The sequence below is a fragment of the Schistocerca americana genome, chromosome 3 (genome assembly GCF_021461395.2).
Source record: "Schistocerca americana isolate TAMUIC-IGC-003095 chromosome 3, iqSchAmer2.1, whole genome shotgun sequence".
NCBI lineage: Eukaryota > Metazoa > Arthropoda > Insecta > Orthoptera > Acrididae > Schistocerca > Schistocerca americana.
This window is the reverse complement of record NC_060121.1, coordinates 817,247,896-817,267,810: the sequence shown is the minus strand read 5'-3', so window position 1 is coordinate 817,267,810 and position 19,915 is coordinate 817,247,896. Positions and strand designations below refer to the sequence as shown.

Here is a 19,915-nt window from a genome sequence, read left to right as displayed (position 1 = left end):
CACACTGATCAAGGCTTGGGAAGAACTCATCTATCGACTCGATGAGTGCCATGTGACGAATAGTGCTCAATCACATTGACCACTTGTAAGGAAATTTGTTTGAGTTGCTCTCTCATTTTATGTACTACTTATAACTGTAAGTGGAATGTAACAAATGCTACAAAGCCCCAAAATCCTGATATTCATGTTGAAAATATGCACAAATTAACGAAACGTAGTCATACGAGTTCGTCAGAAGTGAAATTATTTTACCATTGTGTGTCTGAGAAAATAAAGTCAATATCTTCGTTTATCATCAGAATAAACATATAGTAATCTGCCATACACGCCAGCAAGAAGTGCCGCAAGAACAATCCTCAACTTCTAATGAATGAATAGATATAGTTCAGTAAGTGTCCACTTTAATGTAATGCCAAAATAGCTGACGAAAAACCTGTCTGGTTGGCCAGTCCATCTTTGTTACGTTGTGTAGCCTTCTAAACAGATTTTCTATTAATTTATTTTAATGTTCTGTGATTGTGACTGTGTGTTTTGTATAGATGGCTATAAATTCTTTGCTTTGTTTATTATTGTACTAGTATGCATAAGGCCGGCCCGTGTGGCCGTGCGGTTCTAAGCGCTACACTCTGGAGCCGAGCGACCGCTACGGTCGCAGGCTCGAATCCTCTCTCGGGCAGGGATGTGTGTGATGTCCTTAGGTTAGTTGGGTTTAATTAGTTCTAAGTTCTAGGCGACTGATGACCGCAGAATTTAAGTCGCATAGTGCTCAGAGCCAGCCTAGTATGCATAAGAACCTCTTCGCCAGTACACTAGACAGTGGGCTAATGGCGCGAGACCTTCGCCTCAATACAAACAAGCTGGTATTGAAATCATGACAGAAAAGTAAGTTTTTGTCGGCTTCACTTTATATTTAGATTTCATAACTACAATAAACAGAGTGTACAAATTTGTAGAGTTATTAGATGAAATAAAAAAGAAACATTTTTGTTGTTTGACACAAAAGTACAGGTGCAGCCATTCCACGCTAGGGTGTGGTGAAGGGGTTCACGCTTGACTATGCATAGCCAGTGAAACTAAGAATCTCCAATGCCAGTGTTCGGAACGTCCTGCCTTGCATCCACTCAAGTTTCAGAATGCACTAGACCCAGACTGAAGACGGTCTCCAGTACGTGGAATTCTGCCAATGGTATCTACACCACATTGTAAACTTTCTTGAGTTGCATAAGTGTGTTTTGGTTGCTGAAGGGATGCCCTCACAACAGAAGGAAAATTCAGCAACCACAATAGCCATGTCTTGAAAAATTCTAAGGCACGTCGTGTGTTCCACAACTAACAGCAGTGTACCATAAATGTGCGAGGTAGTATTGTTCACAGCAATTTGACTGGACCATATCTTCCAGCTAACATGCTCGGTGGAAGAAATTACGGTATCTTTCTCCCTGAAGTACTACCGCAAGTGTTGCAGAATGTTCCGCTGGCAGTCAGGCAACGATTATCGTTCCATCACGATAGGGTCCCACCAAACATTGCCCTTGATGACAGAGAACTTTAAGACAAAAATTTCCCAATTGTTGGGTAGGGAGGGTTGGACCACTGCCTTCACCACCATGCTCTCTCGACCTCATTCCTTTGGGTTTCTTTTTGTGCGGGAACGGTGGTGGGAAATGAAGCATCTGGTGTATGGGACGCAAACAGACTGTCCAAAAGAGGAGATAGTCCAGTTTGCTTTCAACCGTTATTTGACTGGAGCGAGTCCGACAATTATTAGCACGCAGATAACTCTTGTGCATTAATGTAAACGGGCGAAATTTTGAACAATATCTGTAAAACCGTGGTCTTTGATTCATAATCAAAACGTCTTCGGTCCCGGGTTCGATCCCCGCCACTGCCTAAATTTTGATAAATAATCAGCATTGGCGGCCGAAGACTTCCGGCATAAGAAGTCAGCCTCATTCTGCCAACGGCATTGTCAAAGAGGGCGGAGGAGCGGATAGAGGTTCAGGGCACTCTCTTGTCCTAGGGGTGGGAAATTGCCCCTAAAGGCGGGAGAATCAGCAATGATCAACGACATGAGGATGCAGAAGGCAATGGAAACCACTGCATTAAAGACACGTAACGTGTATCCACAGGACATGTGGCCTGTATTTGAAAAAGTGTTATGATGATCTCTCCATTGGCAAAAGATTCCGGAATAGTCCCCCATTCGGATCTCCGGGAGGGGACTGAAAAGTGGGAGGTTACCATGAGAAAAAGATTGAATAATCAACGAAAGGATAAAGTTCTACGAGTCGGGGCGTGGAATGTCAGAAGCTTGAACGTGGTAGGGAAACTAGAAAATCAGAAAAGGGAAATGCAAAGGCTCAATCTAGATATAGCAGGGGTCGGTGAAGTGAAGTGGAAGGAAGACAAGCATTTCTGGTCAGATGAGTATCGGGTAATATCAACAGCAGCAGAAAATGGTATAACAGGTGTAGGACTCGTTATGAATAGGAAGGTAGGGCAGAGGGTGTGTTACTGTGAACAGTTCAGTGACCGGGTTGTTCTAAACAGAATCGATAGCAGACCAACACCGACAACGATAGTTCAGGTATACATGCCGACGTCGCAAGCTGAAGATGAACAGATAGAGAAAGTGTATGAGGATATTGAAAGGGTAATGCAGTATGTAAAGGGGGACGAAAATCTATTAGTCATGGGCGACTGGAATGCAGTTGTAGGGGAAGGAGTAGAAGAAAAGGTTACAGGAGAATATGGGCTTGGGACAAGGAATGAAAGAGGAGTTCTGTAACAAGTTTCAGCTAGTAATAGCGAATACCCTGTTCAAGAATCACAAGAGGAGGAGGTACACTTGGAAAAGGCCGGGAGATACGGGAAGGTTTCAATTAGATTACATCATGGTCAGACAGAGATTCCGAAATCAGATACTGGATTGTAAGGCGTACCCAGGAGCAGATATAGACTCAGATCACAATATAGTAGTGATGAAGAGTAGGCTGAAGTTCAAGACATTAGTCAGGAAGAATCAATACGCAAAGAAGTGGGATATGGAAGTACTAAGGAATGACGAGATACGTTTGAAGTTCTCTAACGCTGTAGATACAGCAATAAGGAATAGCGCAGTAGACAGTACAGTTGAAGAGGAATGGACATCTCTAAAAAGGGCCTTCACAGATGTTGGGAAGGAAAACGTAGGTACAAAGAAGGTAGCTGCGAAGAAAACATGGGTAACAGAAGAAATACTTCAGTTGATTGATGAAAGGAGGAAGTACAAACATGTTCCGGGAAAATCAGGAATACAGAAATACAAGTCGCTGAGGAATGAAATAAATAGGAAGTGCAGGGAAGCTAAGACGAAATGGCTGCAGGAAAAATGTGAAGACATCGAAAAAGATATGATTGTCGGAATGACAGACTCAGCATATAGGAAAGTCAAAACAACCTTTGGTGACATTAAAAGCAACTGTGGTAACATTAAGAGTGCAACGAGAATTCCACTGTTAAATGCAGAGGAGAGAGCAGATAGGTGGAAAGAATTCATTGAAAGCCTCTATGAGGGTGAAGATTTGTCTGATGTGATAGAAGAAGAAACAGGAGTCGATTTATAACAGATAGGGGATCCAGTATTAGATTCGTAATTTAAAAGAGCTTTGGAGGACTTACGGTTAAATAAGGCAGAAGGGATAGATAACATTCCATCAGAATTTCTAAAACCATTGGGGGAAGGGGCAACAAAACGACTATTCACGTTGGTGTGTAGAATATATGAGTCTGGCGATATACCATCTGACTTTCGGAAAAGCATCATCCACACAATTCCGAAGACGTCAAGAGCTGACAAGTGCGAGAATTATCGCACAATCAGCTTAACAGCTCATGCATCGAAGCTGCTTACAAGAATAATATACAGAAGAATGGAAAAGAAAATTGAGAATGCGCTAGGTGACGATCAGTTTGGCTTTAGGAAAAGTAAAGGGACGAGAGAGGCAATTCTGACGTTACGGCTAATAATGGAAGCAAGACTAAAGAAAAATCAAGACACTTTCATGGGATTTGTCGACCTGGAAAAAGCGTTCGACAATACAAAATGGTGCAAGCTGTTCGAGATTCTGAAAAAAGTAGGGGTAAGCTATAGGGAGAGACGGGTCATATACAATACGCACAACAACCAAGAGGGAATAATAAGAGTGGACGATCAAGAACGAAGTGCTCATATTAAGAAGGGTGTAAGACAAAGCTGTAGCCTTTCGCCCCTACTCTTCAATCTGTACATCGAGGAAGCAATGATGGAAATAAAAGCAAGGTTCAGCAGTGGAATTAAAATACAAGGTGAAAGGATATCAATGATACGATTCGCTGATGACATTGCTATCCTGAGTGAAAGTGAAGAAGAATTAAATGATCTGCTGAACGGAATGAACAGTCTAATGAGTACACAGTATGGTTTGAGAGTAAATCGGAGAAAGACGAAGGTAATGAGAAGTAGTAGAAATGAGAACAACGAGAAGATTGACATCAGGATTGATGGTCACGAAGTCAATGAAGTTAAGGAATTCTGCTACCTAGGCAGTAAAATAACCAATGACGGACGGAGCAAGGAGGACATCAAAAGCAGACTCGCTATGGCAAAAAAGGCATTTCTGGCCAAGAGAAGTCTACTAATATCAAATACCGGCCTTAATTTGAGGAAGAAATTTCTGAGGATGTACGTCTGGAGTACAGCATTGTATGGTAGTGAAACATGGACTGTGGGAAAACTGGAACAGAAGAGAATCGAAGCATTTGAGATGTGGTGCTATAGACGAATGTTGAAAATTAGGTGGACTGATAAGGTAAGGAATGAGGAGGTTCTACGCAGAATCGGAGGGGAAAACACTGATAAGGAGAAGGGACAGGATGATAGGACATCTGCTAAGACATGAGGGAATGACTTCCATGGTACTAGAGGGAGCTGTAGAGGGCAAAAACTGTAGAGGAAGACAGAGATTGGAATACGTCAATCAAATAATTGAGGATGTAGGTTGCAAGTGCTACTCTGAGATGAAGAGGTTAGCACAGGAAAGGAATTAGTGGCGGGCCGCGTCAGCATCAAATCAGTCAGTAGACTGATGAACAAAAAAAAAAAAATCTGTAAAACGCTAGACGACAGTCTGAAAACGATCTCTGAACATCAAAACCTTCTTGGACTCCCAGCGGGGAAATGGTGGACCTGCGACACTTTTGTCACATTAAACAAGTGTTTAGTTTCGTCGCCCCTAAAGATTCCAAGTATTTCTACACTTAGTTTTCTTACCTACTCTATTAACAGTGAAATAACATTTCAGAATTTCCCCACTGATATTGAAGGAGAAACGAGCAGTAGTAACTGCTCGCAATTTGTGCTTATTATTGATCAATGCAGTGATACTGAGTACAACATTCTTGGGAGCTCTATTGCACTTCATTGTGTTGTTAAAAACTTGGAGGCTACGAAGAGCAGGTTATTTCATTAATTGTCAAAGCGTGCTTTGTATGTACGAATATTATCAATATAGATGCAAACATTGTGAGATTAATTGTAATTTGTTTTAACGGAGAAATCAATTCTGTACCAAATGCCGTTTCTCCGCTACGCGCACGCCATTCCTAAGCGAACCACCGACGAGCATGACACTCTTCTTTGTATTTTCACTATATCCCTTGTTACTTCTTCCTGTAAGGGGCACACACTGATGACCGATGTTCACGTGCGTGTCAAACGAGGATTTACTAATTTTTGTCTCTTGAGGATGAACTACATTTTGTTAGTATTCTTACAATACATATCCCTTTTGGCTTTGCTTTACTAACAACCAGTTTTATTCTGCTCCTGCAGTTTAGGTCACCCCAAACGCAAACTAGGTATTTCATGTTTGTAACTATTATCGGAAACTGATCATCAGACGTGTAATCGGACAGTAATGTATCTTTCCGTTTGTTTATAGGTGCTAAATCTCAAGAATCATCGGTCCTCCCAAGGTCTTCCTGTATTTCGCAACATTTCTATAGTTTCCCGAACTGCCGATATACAGTAGCATCACCCACGAAGCATATTACTAAACTTATAATTGGGGATATCTAGCCTTAGCTGCCTCACCCTGCATAATAAACAGTGACAATCCCTTGGGCTACTCTGGAAGTTACTTTTAGTCTAAATTTGGCTATTTAGATACAGAAAATATAACACTATATTTTACCTTACGCACTAAAAAAATTTTCCACAGAGTAGAACGTAGTGAAGTAGAATACACTCCAGGGAGGAATTATTTTAACGGGGCGGAAATCAGTGGATGTGATGTACGTAAATCCAAACAAATAATTAAAATTTCAAAAAAACTGGATAATTATACAACAGAAAGAACTTCACGTATTGAGCGAGTCAAAAACTCGTTGGTCCACCTCTGGCCGTTATGCAAATAGTTATTCGGCTTGGCATAGAGTTGTTAGCTGTCCTCCTGATGGATACCGCCCAAATTCTGACCAATTTGAGTGTCAGATCGTTAAAATCCTGAGACTGTTGGAGGGTCCTGCCTGTTATGTTCTAAATGTCTTCAACTGGAGAGAGATGAAGCGAGCTTCAAGGCCAAGGAAGCGTTGGACATCACGAAGACAAGCAGCAGAAACTCTCTTCATGCCCTTGTCGGCATTATTTTGCTGAAATATGAGCCCAGGATGGCTTGGCATGAGTGGCAACAAAGCGGGCTATAGAGTATCGTCGACGTACCCTCTGTGTTGTAAAGGTGCCGCGGATGACAACCAAAAGCATCCTGATACACTATGTGATCAAAACTATCCAGCCACCGGGCAGAAAATGACTCACAAGTCGCGGCGCTATCTATCAAAAATGGCTCTGAGCACTATGGGACTTAACATCTGTGGTCATCAGTCCCCCAGAACTTAGAACTACTTAAACCTAACTAACCTAAGGACATCACACACATCCATGCCCGAGGCAGGATTCGAACCTGCGACCGTAGCGGTCACGCGGTTCCAGACTGAAGCGCCTAGAACCGCAAGGCCACACCGGCCGGCCGCTATCTATCGCTAATGCTGGAATTCACTATGGTGTTGGCTCTTGATGGCGGCTTCCACTCTCGCAGGCATACGTTCAATCAGGTGCTGGAAGGTTTCTTCGGGAATGGCAGCCCATTCTTCACGGAGTGCTGCACTGACGACAGGTATCGATGTCGGTCGGTGAGGCCTGTCACGAAGTCGGCGTTCCAAAACATCGCAAAGCTGTTCTATAGGATTCAGGTCGAGGACACTGTGCATGCCACTGCATTACAGGGATGTTACTGTCGCGTAACCACTCCGCCACAGGTCGTGTATTATGAACATGTGCTTGATCGTGTTGAAAGATGCAATCGGCATACCCGAACTGCTTCTCAACAGGTGGTTAAAACATCAATATAGGTCTGTGCTGTGATAGTGCCACGCAAAACAACAAGGGCTGCAAGCCCCCTCCATGAAAAACACAACCACACCATAACACCACCGCCGCAGAATTTTACTGTTGGCACTACACACACTGAGAGATGACGTTCACCGGTCGTTCGCCATACCCACAGCCTGCCATCGTATCGCCACATTGTGTACCGTGATTCTTCACTCCACGCAACTTTTTTCCGCCGTTCCATCGTCCAATGTTTACGCTCCTTACACAAAGCGAGGCGTCGTTTGGCTTTTACCGGCGTGATTTTTGGCTTATGAGCAGCCGCTCGGCCATGAAATTCACGTTTTCACACTTTTCGGCTAACCGTCATAATACTTGCAGTGGATTCTGATGCAGTTTGGAATTCCTGTGTTGGTCTGGATAGATGTCTGCTATTACACATTGCGACCCTCTTCAACTGTCGGCGTTTTCTGTCAGTCAACAGGCGAGTTCGGCCTGTACACTTTTGTGATGTATGTTTTCCTTCATATTTCCACTTCACTATCACATCGGACACAGTGGACCTAGGGATGTTTAGGAGTGTAGAAATCTCGCGTACAGACGTGTGACACAAGTGACACCCAGTCACCTGACCACGTTCGAAGTCCGTGAGTTCCGTGGAGCGCCCCGTTCTGCTCTCACACGTTGTCTAATGACTACTGAGGTCGCTGATATGGAATACATGGCAGTAGATGGCAGCAGAATGCACCTAATATGAAAAACGTATGTTTTTGGGGTTGTCCGGATACATTTGATAACATAGTATATGAAAAGGACCCCCCAGACATCACTCCTGGTTATCGGATCGTATGGAAGGCTACAGTCAGGTTGGTATCCACCATGGTCTGGGGTGTTTCCAGACACGTCTTAGTGCTGGATTCTCATTCACTAGAGTATAGTTGTCTTGAGTGACCACCCATCTTCGAATTGAGCCCTGATGACCAGCGAGGACGTGTCTGAAGACACTCCAGACAGAGTTGCGATGCGAAACGTATTGTCGCCCACCATAAGGCCTGGCAACCTGGATTGATGGTCTCGCGTGCCATTTCTTTTCATATAAGCACCCCTTTAGTTGACATGCGCACCCTTACAGCACAACGGCACCTCCATGATATTCTACGTCCCATTTTGATGTCTTTCAGCGCAAGCCATCTTGGGCTTATTTTTCAACAAGATAATGCCCGCCGGCACATGGCGAGAGTGTGCTTGCCAAACCTTACCTTGGCCAGCAAGGTCGCCGGACCCTCCCCAAGCGAGAACGTTTGGAGCATTATGGGTAGCCGCCTCCAACCATCTCAAGTTTTTGATAATGTAACGCGCCAATTGGACAGAATCTGGCACATTATCCCTCGGAAGGACGTCCAACAGCTCTATCAATCAGTGCCAAGCCGAATACTTGCTTGCGTAAGGATCAGAGGTGGACCAACGAGTTATTGTCTTGCTAAGTTTTTCAACGTCTGTCTTTTCAATAAATCATCCAACTTTTCTGAAATTATAATCTTTTGTTTGTCTGTACAAGTACATAATATCTAACGATTTCCCTCCCTTCAGCATAATACCGCCTTGGTGCTTCGTTTCCTTTGTCTGAGAGTGTATGTTAATAAAAACCGCAGTAGCTATATTTAAGATACGTTTATTACTACACAACTGCTTTCGTTATTAATCAACGATTTCAGATGACTGACAACGGTATTGTCCAGCCCAGCATGTCGAGAACTACAGTGAAATTTTTCACTCAGTAAGAATATCCAAAAAGAAATGCCTGTCAGTTTTAGATACTAAGGCACACTGGAGGTATTTTTTTCTTTTTTTAAATGTTAGGGTTACTCATTTTTTTCCGCATGCAGACCCGCTTAACAACGGCTTGTACAGCCCTTCTTGCTTAGCACGCATGTCGGTGAATAAGAAGCCGTGACAAGAGAAAGTAGTGCCGGGTACCTTTAAGTCCGACGTGGACACACGTGAATTTTAGGCACTTAAACCGTACCAAAAAGTCTGAAATTATTAATTTTTTGAACAACATTCAGTTCATATGTAATTGTTACAAAGAGTCTAGCAGAGGAAATTAAATCAAGGCAGTGTATAATGGTACATTACTTTCATCAGTTAGAACAGTAATTTGCAGACATTAAATATTTTATAACAGTCAATGTAGCAGTCCTTTTAACAATGTATGTTTTGTTGACAATGAAACAATTCCTTGTAGTCGTCATTAAAATTCGAAGTGTCTATTGGATGACGAAAATAAACATTTTCGTTACACTAGACACGCCTGACAAAAGAAAATTAATTCATTAAGGCACTACTAGGAATTACTGGCTTTATTTACGCAGAACTGCAATGCAGTTAGAAATTCTCGTAGCTGATGTTCTGCATTTTGTGCTGCATGCCAGGCATATAATGAAGCAAAATGACAATGCAGTAATGACTGATTTTTAACGATACTCAGCCGCTGAGAAATCTGAAATGACAAAGAACTTTCGGAAATTATACTGTCCGACAATTTTCTGAAAAATGCTTTACACTGTTGAGAAAACTTTTTATCGACAAGTTCAATCATAATATTTGTAAGTGTGATCTGAATTATATCACATCTTTTCGTCGTACTCTTAAAGACAGAGGTGTCGTTATGACCAGGACAGGAGTCCAACAGAAGCAATGAATTATTCACTGCGTTTCGGATGTAACTTTGAAAATTTGTATCCCATTTTTCAGACTTTTCTACGCTGATTACAAAACTTTTCCACTAATTTTCCTTGATGCTTCTGCAGACAGAGGTAAAGCTGCGGAACAATAATGCACTGATACTTATCAATCGACTGTGCAGGCAACTTTGTCTTTTTTCCCTGTAAATGACACAGTTCGGTCGCACGAAACATGACTGATTGACTTTATACGCACGTTCTAGAGGATAGCAAGAATCTTCGTCTTCACGTCAGCTACAAATTTCCCTGTGGTATACCTATTAATGATATCTCCTCCACTCGTTTATGTGATATAACGTTCTTAATTTGAGACTTCCTTTCCCTTATGATGTCTTGAATCTGTTTCACCAGGTCGAAGATGCCTGGAAATCAGTGACGTTCATCTCACTTGCAGTTCAGAGCGCCCAGTGTAGCAGGTCGCCTTCGTTATTGCTGCACTGAGTCTCAGGTACAGTTCTAAATCTTACGAATAATTACTCTCTCACATCTTGGCGAATTTCAGTTTGGCGTATATTTCGCGTTTGGTGTAAATTTTTCTGCTATTTATATAATTCATGTTCAAATTTTACAAAACGAAAGTCTATTTTGGAACCGCTTAAGTTTTAGTATTTTTTCCCTCCTTCGTTTAACCAAAAAATTTACAGTGTTCTCTTTCTCACTGAAAGCCGTAACTATAAATGATTTCTTTGGGCTTGTAAGGTACTCTGTTTTTGTTCTCGACTTAAGGTAGCACAAAATCATCTTTACAACCACAGTTCACAGAATTGCTTGAGTTATTCCCTGTTTGATATAATTTTTCCACATTTTCTTACCAACTGCGATATCATTGGAATGAATGCCCAGGAAATTAATTAATAAATAACACATATGTAGGTCTTCAGGAGAAGTAGGTCGTTTAGATTGCTTACCATGTTCTTCATATTTAATCTTTTCAGGGCCGAAAACGTTAATTAGCTTCCACATTGCTGTGAAACTCTGGAACCTTTTATCTCCATCTTTAACACATAGCGAAGCTGCGAGGGAAACTGATAACTATTATGGATATTAAATGACTTACAAATTCGAGCGAATAGTAAATGTTAACAACTATGTTAGAGAAACTACCAATGGAACCTGAAATTCGCTTCACAAATTACGATAGCTTTGAGCCGTGTTATCTGTTTATCGATGTTCCGTCAACCGAGGATATGTCCCCAGCGTGTTGCGTGTGAGCTTTCTGTCAGGGCTATGGCCGGAATCTGCATTTCTCCAGCCGCCTGGCGAGATAAAAATTTGATAAATTTAAATTTTTTTAAAAAAAAATATTTGCGGTGTGTCTTAACAGCTAAAATTCTGGCGTTGCCTTTCTTTCGGTATGTTCTTCTTGTATAAAAGATTTCAGGGGAGTTTTCAACATGTCGGATTCGACAGTTCCCATCTAAGTCCCTCAGCATGTTATTGTGTTCCATGCATATACTAACGGTAGTGCTCGTGGCAGGCGGACAAATCGAAGTGTTCCATAAGATGTGGCTGCTATTTATTTTGGAGTAGTAACATTCATGCTGCTTTGTGAGATTTTGGTACGAAATCTGTTGACGAACTTTGAGTTACGTATAGATATTCATCAATGGTAAAAATGATTGTGGCGTATCTGAAATGCATCTGTGGTGGTTTGTATTGACATTTACATTACTTCCTGTATCACACGCAGAAACCTAACAAGGATTTACAATTTTTTATTGCGTCAGTTTCAAGACACGTAGAATTATTTAACTGTTAGTACAAGATGAAGAAGAATATTGGTGTACTATCTTCATAGGTATGTGATTCTGATTTCGTAAAATTACAGTTGTATAATACATAACACATATACTACTCGTTGTGTGTAGAGTCAAAATATTAAATTAAATAAGCCAGGGGCATCACCTACCTGAGGAACGAAGTCGCCGAATCCGATTGTCGACATCGATATGAAGACGAAATAGAAGGACTCGAAAAATCCCCAGTCTTCCCACACGAAGTAGATTGCGGCACCGACAAAGATGTAGGCGAGCAGTATGAAGATGGCGATCGAGATGGGCAGGTTGAACTCGTCGTCGACCTCGAAGGCGGAGGGCGCCGGGGTGCCGGGTTCGAGCCCGTCTATGGGCAGCACCGTCTGTCCGGGGGGGGCCATGGCTCCTGGAGGCGCCCCGGGCGGAGCGGGGGCAGCTACGGGGGCGGCGTCGGACTGCGGTCTGTTGAGCGGCACGCTCGCCTCCGCGTCCTCCAGGGCCGTGGGGTCGGTCCCCGGCGGCACCTGGCTGGGCCGTCTGAACGTCGCGAAGTCGTACACCAGCTGCACGCCCTTCCACACCTCCTGCACCACAATCGGAGTCCAGTCGAAACGCATACAATACCCAACATCAATACATTTCTTCAGCAGATAACTTTCTGTAACTATATTCGCAAAATTCTCCAAGGTATACAAATATCAATGAGAAATTAATAAACCGATGGGATTAAATTGGGAAGCAAACGAGTGCGTTGCAAAGCTCAGACATCGTTATGTCCTGGAACACATTAAAAAAAGGTTCTACATCACGTACGGGAATATACGACATAGTTACTGAAACAGAAGCTCCTCATGAGTCTGAAACCATGATTTAGCTGCAACAGGGTCCACGGATTTGTATGTTTCCATTTTATTCTTCTTTTGCAGACTGCGTCGTTTCGGCTGCGTATCCTTTCTCAAGTAAATGTATACATATTATAAGAAACGCAATTACAATACAAATTACAAAGCTACCATAATTTATAGTCACCAAAAGAAAACCAGACTAAAAGCAGCATTAAAAGAACGCTTACGACATTTATCCCATTAATTACACATGTTCTGGGTTAGGATGATTTTCACGGGCAGTCAGTGGCTGGCCTGATATATAATAAAGTGAAACACTATGAAAGTACAAGTAAAAATAGTCAACAGGCAATAGTTGAAAACGTTGTATAATATAATGTTTAGCCCCTTACGACCTTGAAAGTTGTACGCATGATATTCAGTACGATCAGTAGCACACAACTAGGATATTCACTGTTGTCAGAGCTCCCTGAACTATGTGCAGAGACACCTCGTGGCAAACAAGTTAAAAATAAACTTCTGCGAACAGGTACGCTCATCTGTGGTCTGTGACCACTAAGAGATAAACATAAATATTACATGGGAAAGGAGGAACAATTACTTCTCTTTATATTCAGTGTACAGGGACTGTAACCGACGCTATTGAAATATACGCTATGTGATCACATGTATCAGAACACCTGGCTGAAAATGACTTACAAGTTCGCGGCGCCCTCCGTCGGTAATGCTGGAATTCAATATGGTTTTGCCCCACCCTTAGCCATGATGACAGAGTCCGCTCTCGCAAGTATACGTTCAACCAGGTGCTGGAAGGTTTCTTGGGGAATGGCAGCCCATTCTTCACGGATTGCTGCACTGACGAGAGGTATCGATGTCGGTCGGAGAGGCCTGACACGAATTCGGCGTTCCAAAACATTCCAAAGCTGTTCTGTAAGATTCAGGTCAGGATTCTGTGCTGGCAAGTCCATTACAGGGATGTTAGTGTCGTGTAACCACAGTCAGTGCATTATGAACAGGTGTTCGATCGTGTTGAAAGAAGCAATCGTCATCACCGAATTGCTCTTCAACAATGGGAAGCAAGAAGGTGCTTAAAACATCAATGTAGGCCTGTGCTGTGATAGTGCCACGTAAAACATCAAGGGGTGCAAGCCCCCTCCATGAAAAACACGACCACACCATAACACCACCGCCAACAAATTTTACCGTTCGCATTACAAACGCTGACAGATGACGTTCACCGTGCATTCGTCATACACCCTGCCATCGGATCGCCACATTGTCTATCGTGATTCGTCACTCCACACAACGTTTTTCCACTGTTCAATCATCCAATGTTTACGCTCATTTCACCAAGCGAGGTGTCGTTTGGCGTTTACCGGCGTGATGTTTGGCTTATGAGTAGCCGCTTGGCCATGAAATCTACGTTTTCTCACCTCCCCGCTAACTGTCATAGTGCTTGCTGTAGATCCTGATGCAGGGTGGAATTCCTGCGTGTGGGTATGGATAGATGTCTGCCTTTTACACATTACGAACCTCTTCAACTGTCGGCGGTCTGTGTCAGTCAACAGACGAGGTCGACCTGTACGCTTTTGTCCCTTCACGTTTCCACTTCACTATGACATCGGAAGCAGTGGACCTAGGGATGCTGAGGACTGTGGAAATCTTGTGTACAGGCGTATGACATAAGTGACACCCAATTTCCTGACCACGTTCGTAGTCCGTGAGTTCCGCGGAGCATCCCATTTTGCTCTCGCATGATGTCTAATGACTACTGAGATCTCTGAAATGGGGTACCTGGCAGTAGGTGGCTGCACAATGCACCTAATATGAACAATGTTTTTGGTGGTGTCGGATACTTTTGATCACATAGTGTAAGTTGTTCAGTAATAGCATCGTAAAGCTGATATAAGCAATTTGCTACATAAGAATGCGATAATCTACAAATTTTCGTCTTTGGTCTTAAAAACAGAACAATTGAGAACATTACGATAGTATGATAAACCTTGATATCTGATGGCGGATTTCAAGTACGACTGATTTTCAGGAAAATCTTAGGACCAAAATGCGATAAAGTAATTTGAGTGAAAAATAAATGCCAGATACCAGCAGGAAACGGCGAATGTACTATTATGAACAACAACAGGATTACAAAGAATAATCTAATCGCAGCGTTGTCTATGAAAAAACACAAGTGTCTAACAGAAGTTCATAAAAACCTGATAGAAACTGACATTGGCATGTTGTTGTTGTGGTCTTCAGTCCTGAGACTGGTTTGATGCAGCTCTCCATGCTACTCTATCCTGCGCAAGCTTCTTCATCTCCCAGTACCTACTGCAACCTACATCCTTCTGAATCTGCTTAGTGTATTGATCTCTTGGTCTCCCTCTACGATTTTTACCCTCCACGCTGCCCTCCAATGCTAAATTTGTGATCCCTTGATGCCTCAAAACATGTCCTACCAACCGATCCCTTCTTCTAGTCAAGTTGTGCCACAAACATTCGCATAGAAATCATTTAAAACAAAAAATATTTTGATCTCTAATTCAGAAAATGACGTTTGGTGAGCAGGTTATCCGAAAAATGTCAGGATGAACGGAAGAACGTGGAAAGAAATTCAGTGTACGAATGAAGAGCTCCTTGTAGTAAAGCAAGGCAAAATGTTCTGAATATGTTCAACGTTCCCCGTCGGTGCAGGCGACGAAAATAAAAGGAATTGAAGAGCGAAAGACAAGTACTGAAATTAAAAAGGGTGTAAGGTGCGGATATAGTCTTTCTTCAGTGCTGTTCAACCTGTGAAGGTGATGAAGAATATTACAGGACCTATATATCCAAGAAGGAACGAAGAAATTAAAAGAAAAGTTGGAATTAAGACTCAAAGTGAAAAGATATCGAAGATAATATTTGATAATGAAGATGAATAAGAATACGTGTTGAATCGAGCGCATAGTCAAGTGTGTATGTAATATGTGTTCAGAGAAAATGCAATGAACGGTGAAAAAACGCGTCAATGAACGGTGAAAAATCGCGGAGTCCCAGAAGTGAGATTAGCCATAAATTTATCGAAATTGGGGACCATGTCGACGGAGGAAGTTTGGTCCCTGGAAACAAAACAGTCCATGATGGACCAAGCAAGGAGCATACGAGAAGAAGAGGCAAAGAGGCAATTTGTCAATAGAGGTTAACACGGACATTAATTTGTGAAACAAATTTTTCAGAGTAAACATTTGCAGCATAGCGTTGAATGCAAGTGATCATGTACTGTGGGAGAACCGAAATGAGGAGAATCACAGCGTTTGTGATGTTATGCTATACAAGGACGTTGAAAATTGAGTGCGCTGTAAGATAAGAAATGAGGTCCTACGCAGAATCGGTGAGGAGAGGAATAAGTGGAAACACTAACTAGAAGAAGGGACAGGACGATTGGACACATGTTAAAACATTGAAGGATTAACTTCCATGATACATGAAAAAACAGCAGAGAGCAAAATCTATACCTGAAAACAGAGTTTGCAGTGTCTGTACATAACAAATAGTTTGGGTCGTTGAGTGTAACAGCTATTCTGAAATGGAGATTGGCAGAGGAGAGAAACTAGTGGCTGGCCGCATCAAACCATCTATCAGCAGATATGTGAAAAAAGTCCTAAGGCAACGGGAACATAATCATCGTGTAAAACATAATTAGAACTGAGAGTGTTAAGCACCACTTGTCAAAAACGTGTGATACATTTACCCCATGCCTCACGACTATGCTGTTTCATTATTAAGTGCTATTAATCAAAGAAAACACAAATCATTACACTGGAATACTATAAATACTGACAACCACGTGAAACTGTTTACGTTTTCATGTAGTATTACAGATCTTGAAGGCACTGTGAAAGATTCTACCAGTATTGGCATACTCAGAAAGCGACAGGGAAACTTCCAGTAACAAACAAGAGGAAGTTGTGTATGCAGTTGTATTTTCTGGTTCTTTTTCAGACGCAAAGTCATCACTAAACCACCTTTCAAATTACTGGCATGACTTTGAAGACTTTGATTACTCTTCTCACAGGGAGCCGTTGACCATATAGCCTTGTTGCGATATGAGCAGTTTTTGACAAATTTTGAGATACAGGAAGCTTGTTGGGTTCGTATAATTCTTTAAAGCAGTAGCTAAATTCCTCTTGCAACATACATAGGCGTTTTTTATTCACCGATGTAAACCATTAACCGTCCTTCCATGAACAAGTATTGGAGTATCTCTCAAATATTAAATTGAGCATAGCTCAGAAGGTACTTTCATGCACTGTCGATGTAGAGGCATTACTGTTGATTTGAATCACAGTACCTCATACTTTTGAGTGTTGTCCTCAAACTCAATGCTTTAAAATAATTAAGCTCTTCTTCTGCCCAATCCATGGCTTCACGAGAACTGTGTTCATCTCCACCAGTGTTTTCCTGTGATCAATTCTCTCTGACGGGCGCTCGCTGTTATCTTGGGAACCGACCATGCGAAAACGCTGCTATTCGGTGGGAAACATACCCTCGTTGCTTTGAATAGTTTAAAATTAATTGACAGTCACTATGTTGAATATTCTTTCCTACACATTTTAGAGTACTTTTTGTATGATAACCTTTTTGCTTCCGTAACAAGTACTAATTCGTCGCTTTCATTTTTAAATTATTTTCTCTTCCCGCCGTGTTTTCTATGCACTCAAAATTTGACTTGGCTCCTGCACTTTAACCTGAACTCACTCTTCCGCTCCACATTCATTGCTGTACTAGGAATTGTTTTGATTGTTGTTATCGTTGCAACCCTCGCTCCGAGAAGAACTCTGATGCAGCTCTCCACGCTACTTTATTCCGTAAGCGTCTTTATCTCTGAATAATTGCTGCAATCTACCTGTATTTAAACCAGCTTACTGTATTCCGCACAGCCGGCCGAAGTGGCCGTGCGGTTAAAGGCGCTGCAGTCTGGAACCGCGAGACCGCTACGGTCGCAGGTTCGAATCCTGCCTCGGGCATGGATGTTTGTGATGTCCTTAGGTTAGTTAGGTTTAACTAGTTCTAAGTTCTAGGGGACTAATGACCTCAGCAGTTGAGTCCCATAGTGCTCAGAGCCATTTGAACCATTTTTTGTATTCCGCACACTTCCCTCACTTGCCAAATAGCCTATATTGTGATGCCTCATGACTTGTCCTATAAATTGGCTTTTCTTATAGTGAATATCTGCACACATAATCATCAGCATTCTTCTGTACCAATATATTTCGAAAGGTTCTCTTCTCTTATTGTCTGTGCTCTTTATCGTTCACGTTTCCTTACATACGAGACTACACGTCAGAGCAATGCCTTCAGTAAGGAAAAGAGTAGTAGATGTGTGTGGCTGGCTGGCACGCGGGAAATCGGGCAGGTTTGCGCAGTCTTCTTGCGATGATGAGAGACGCCTCGGCCGACGACTCACCGTGCTTTTGTCACTGCCAGCCCTCCGTAGACGTTCTGCAAGCGCCTATGAATATCTGCGGTGCTCTTATTTTCCGCAAAATGAAACTCAATGACAGCTATCTGCTTGGAACGCAATTCTGTTAAAGATGCCATTCTGAAGGTTACACATAGCGCCGTCACCCATCGGAACTTCAAGGAATTATAGGCGTTGAAGAGTGAAAATCCCACAATGTCCCACATCAAATTATGCATTTTGCAAACAAAACTCTCCGAGAGAAAAATTTGTTGCAGCGCCCCTCGTATCTTCGTTTTCACAAAATCTAAAGAGTTTTTTTTTTCTAAGAAGTACATATATCAAATACATATATCATGTCTTTTGACGATATATTAGTACAAGTAATCTTCCAATCTCTATACACAGCGGTACGTAGCGAGTAGCAAAGACAAACTATACTTGTCTACCTTGGTCCTTTCGACTATTTAGTATCAAAAATATCATATTTTAGCGTTTCACAGGGAAATCAGGAAAAATATTTCTCATGGTCTGCTTTTTAATTCAGAAAAAAGTTGCTAAATTTCGTTTTTTAACACTCCCTTCCCTCTTCGATTGCTATTCCATATGTGTCAGTTCTCGTTTCGTGGTCTCATTTCTCCCTTTGTTATCCAGTCTCTCCTTCCTCACTTTCTTCTTTCTGTAGAAAGCACAAAACCGTGTTAACACTTATAAGCTAGTGGATGGCATTTGCTTCCCTACACACGTTATTACAATTTCCGAGCAGCTCCGCACGGTGGATGTGCGTCACGGGCAGCGTACCTGGACAGGGGCAGTCCTGCGCACGCGCTTGCAGCTGCCGGTGTAGTAGAGGCGGCGCACGAAGGCCCACAGGAACTTGATGGCGCGCGTGAACAGCTTGCCGAAGTCCGCCAACAGGATCAGGAAGAGCGGGATGCCGAAGATGGCGTACACGATCGTGATTGCGCGTCCCGTCGTCGTCTTGGGCGAGATGTGTCCGTAGCCTGCACACATGACGTTCCCAGTTCGTTAATACATCACCATGATGCGGAGCTAACAGTGACTCTTATGTAGCCTAACATCATAAGTACTATTCACTTAATCAGCAATATATAGTTGGAAACAATATAAGTATATGATTTTCATAAAAATTAAAGCAGTTGCTGTACGCTTTTGTATGCAGTTACGGCAAAATCCTTTCCAGGGTGACATCCGATTTGAAAACACAGAGCTGCTCACAGTGAATCTTTCGGAATGAAATTCTTCTGATTGTGTGACTGCATCACGTGCTGTAAAAGTACGATGCCAACGTTACGAATACTATAGCAGGCACCGTGCAACAGGGTGATTAACACTGTCTGATATAGCAGCAGCAGCAGCAGTAGTACTAGTAGGTTTCATTATACCGATCCTTTCCTTGTTAACAATTGGAGTCGTATGCGCTTTATAGAGAAGTACTTTGAATCCTTTCAGGCTAATCGGGTCGTCGTGCACGTATTGAACGAGTGCCATCTTACGTATAATGGCCGGGCGAGTCGCGTGGTATGGTGGTATAACAAGTCCTTTCGGTCCATGCAGGTTCGTAAGAAACAATTATATTTATTTGGCGATACAAATATTGGCACGTCAACACTTATAGAAAAGGTGTTGTCTAAGAAGCAACACGTGTATTTTGTTCCGAATTCGGATTTGGTGGCTATGATAGTCGCATTCATAAAGCTATT

At 42.3% G+C, this 19,915-nt stretch overlaps 1 protein-coding gene across 1 annotated transcript in view; it reads right to left on the bottom strand.

The window, feature by feature from the left end:
• Positions 1-19,915, bottom strand: part of LOC124606420 — an 87,664-nt gene that overhangs the window by 18,305 nt on the left and 49,444 nt on the right. Inside the window, exons 2-3 of the mRNA XM_047138402.1 lie at positions 18,993-19,195; positions 12,062-12,490 (exon numbers count right to left, since the gene is read on the bottom strand). Coding sequence (XP_046994358.1) covers positions 12,062-12,490; positions 18,993-19,195 — 632 coding nt within the window. The remainder of the gene's footprint in view (positions 1-12,061; positions 12,491-18,992; positions 19,196-19,915) is intronic.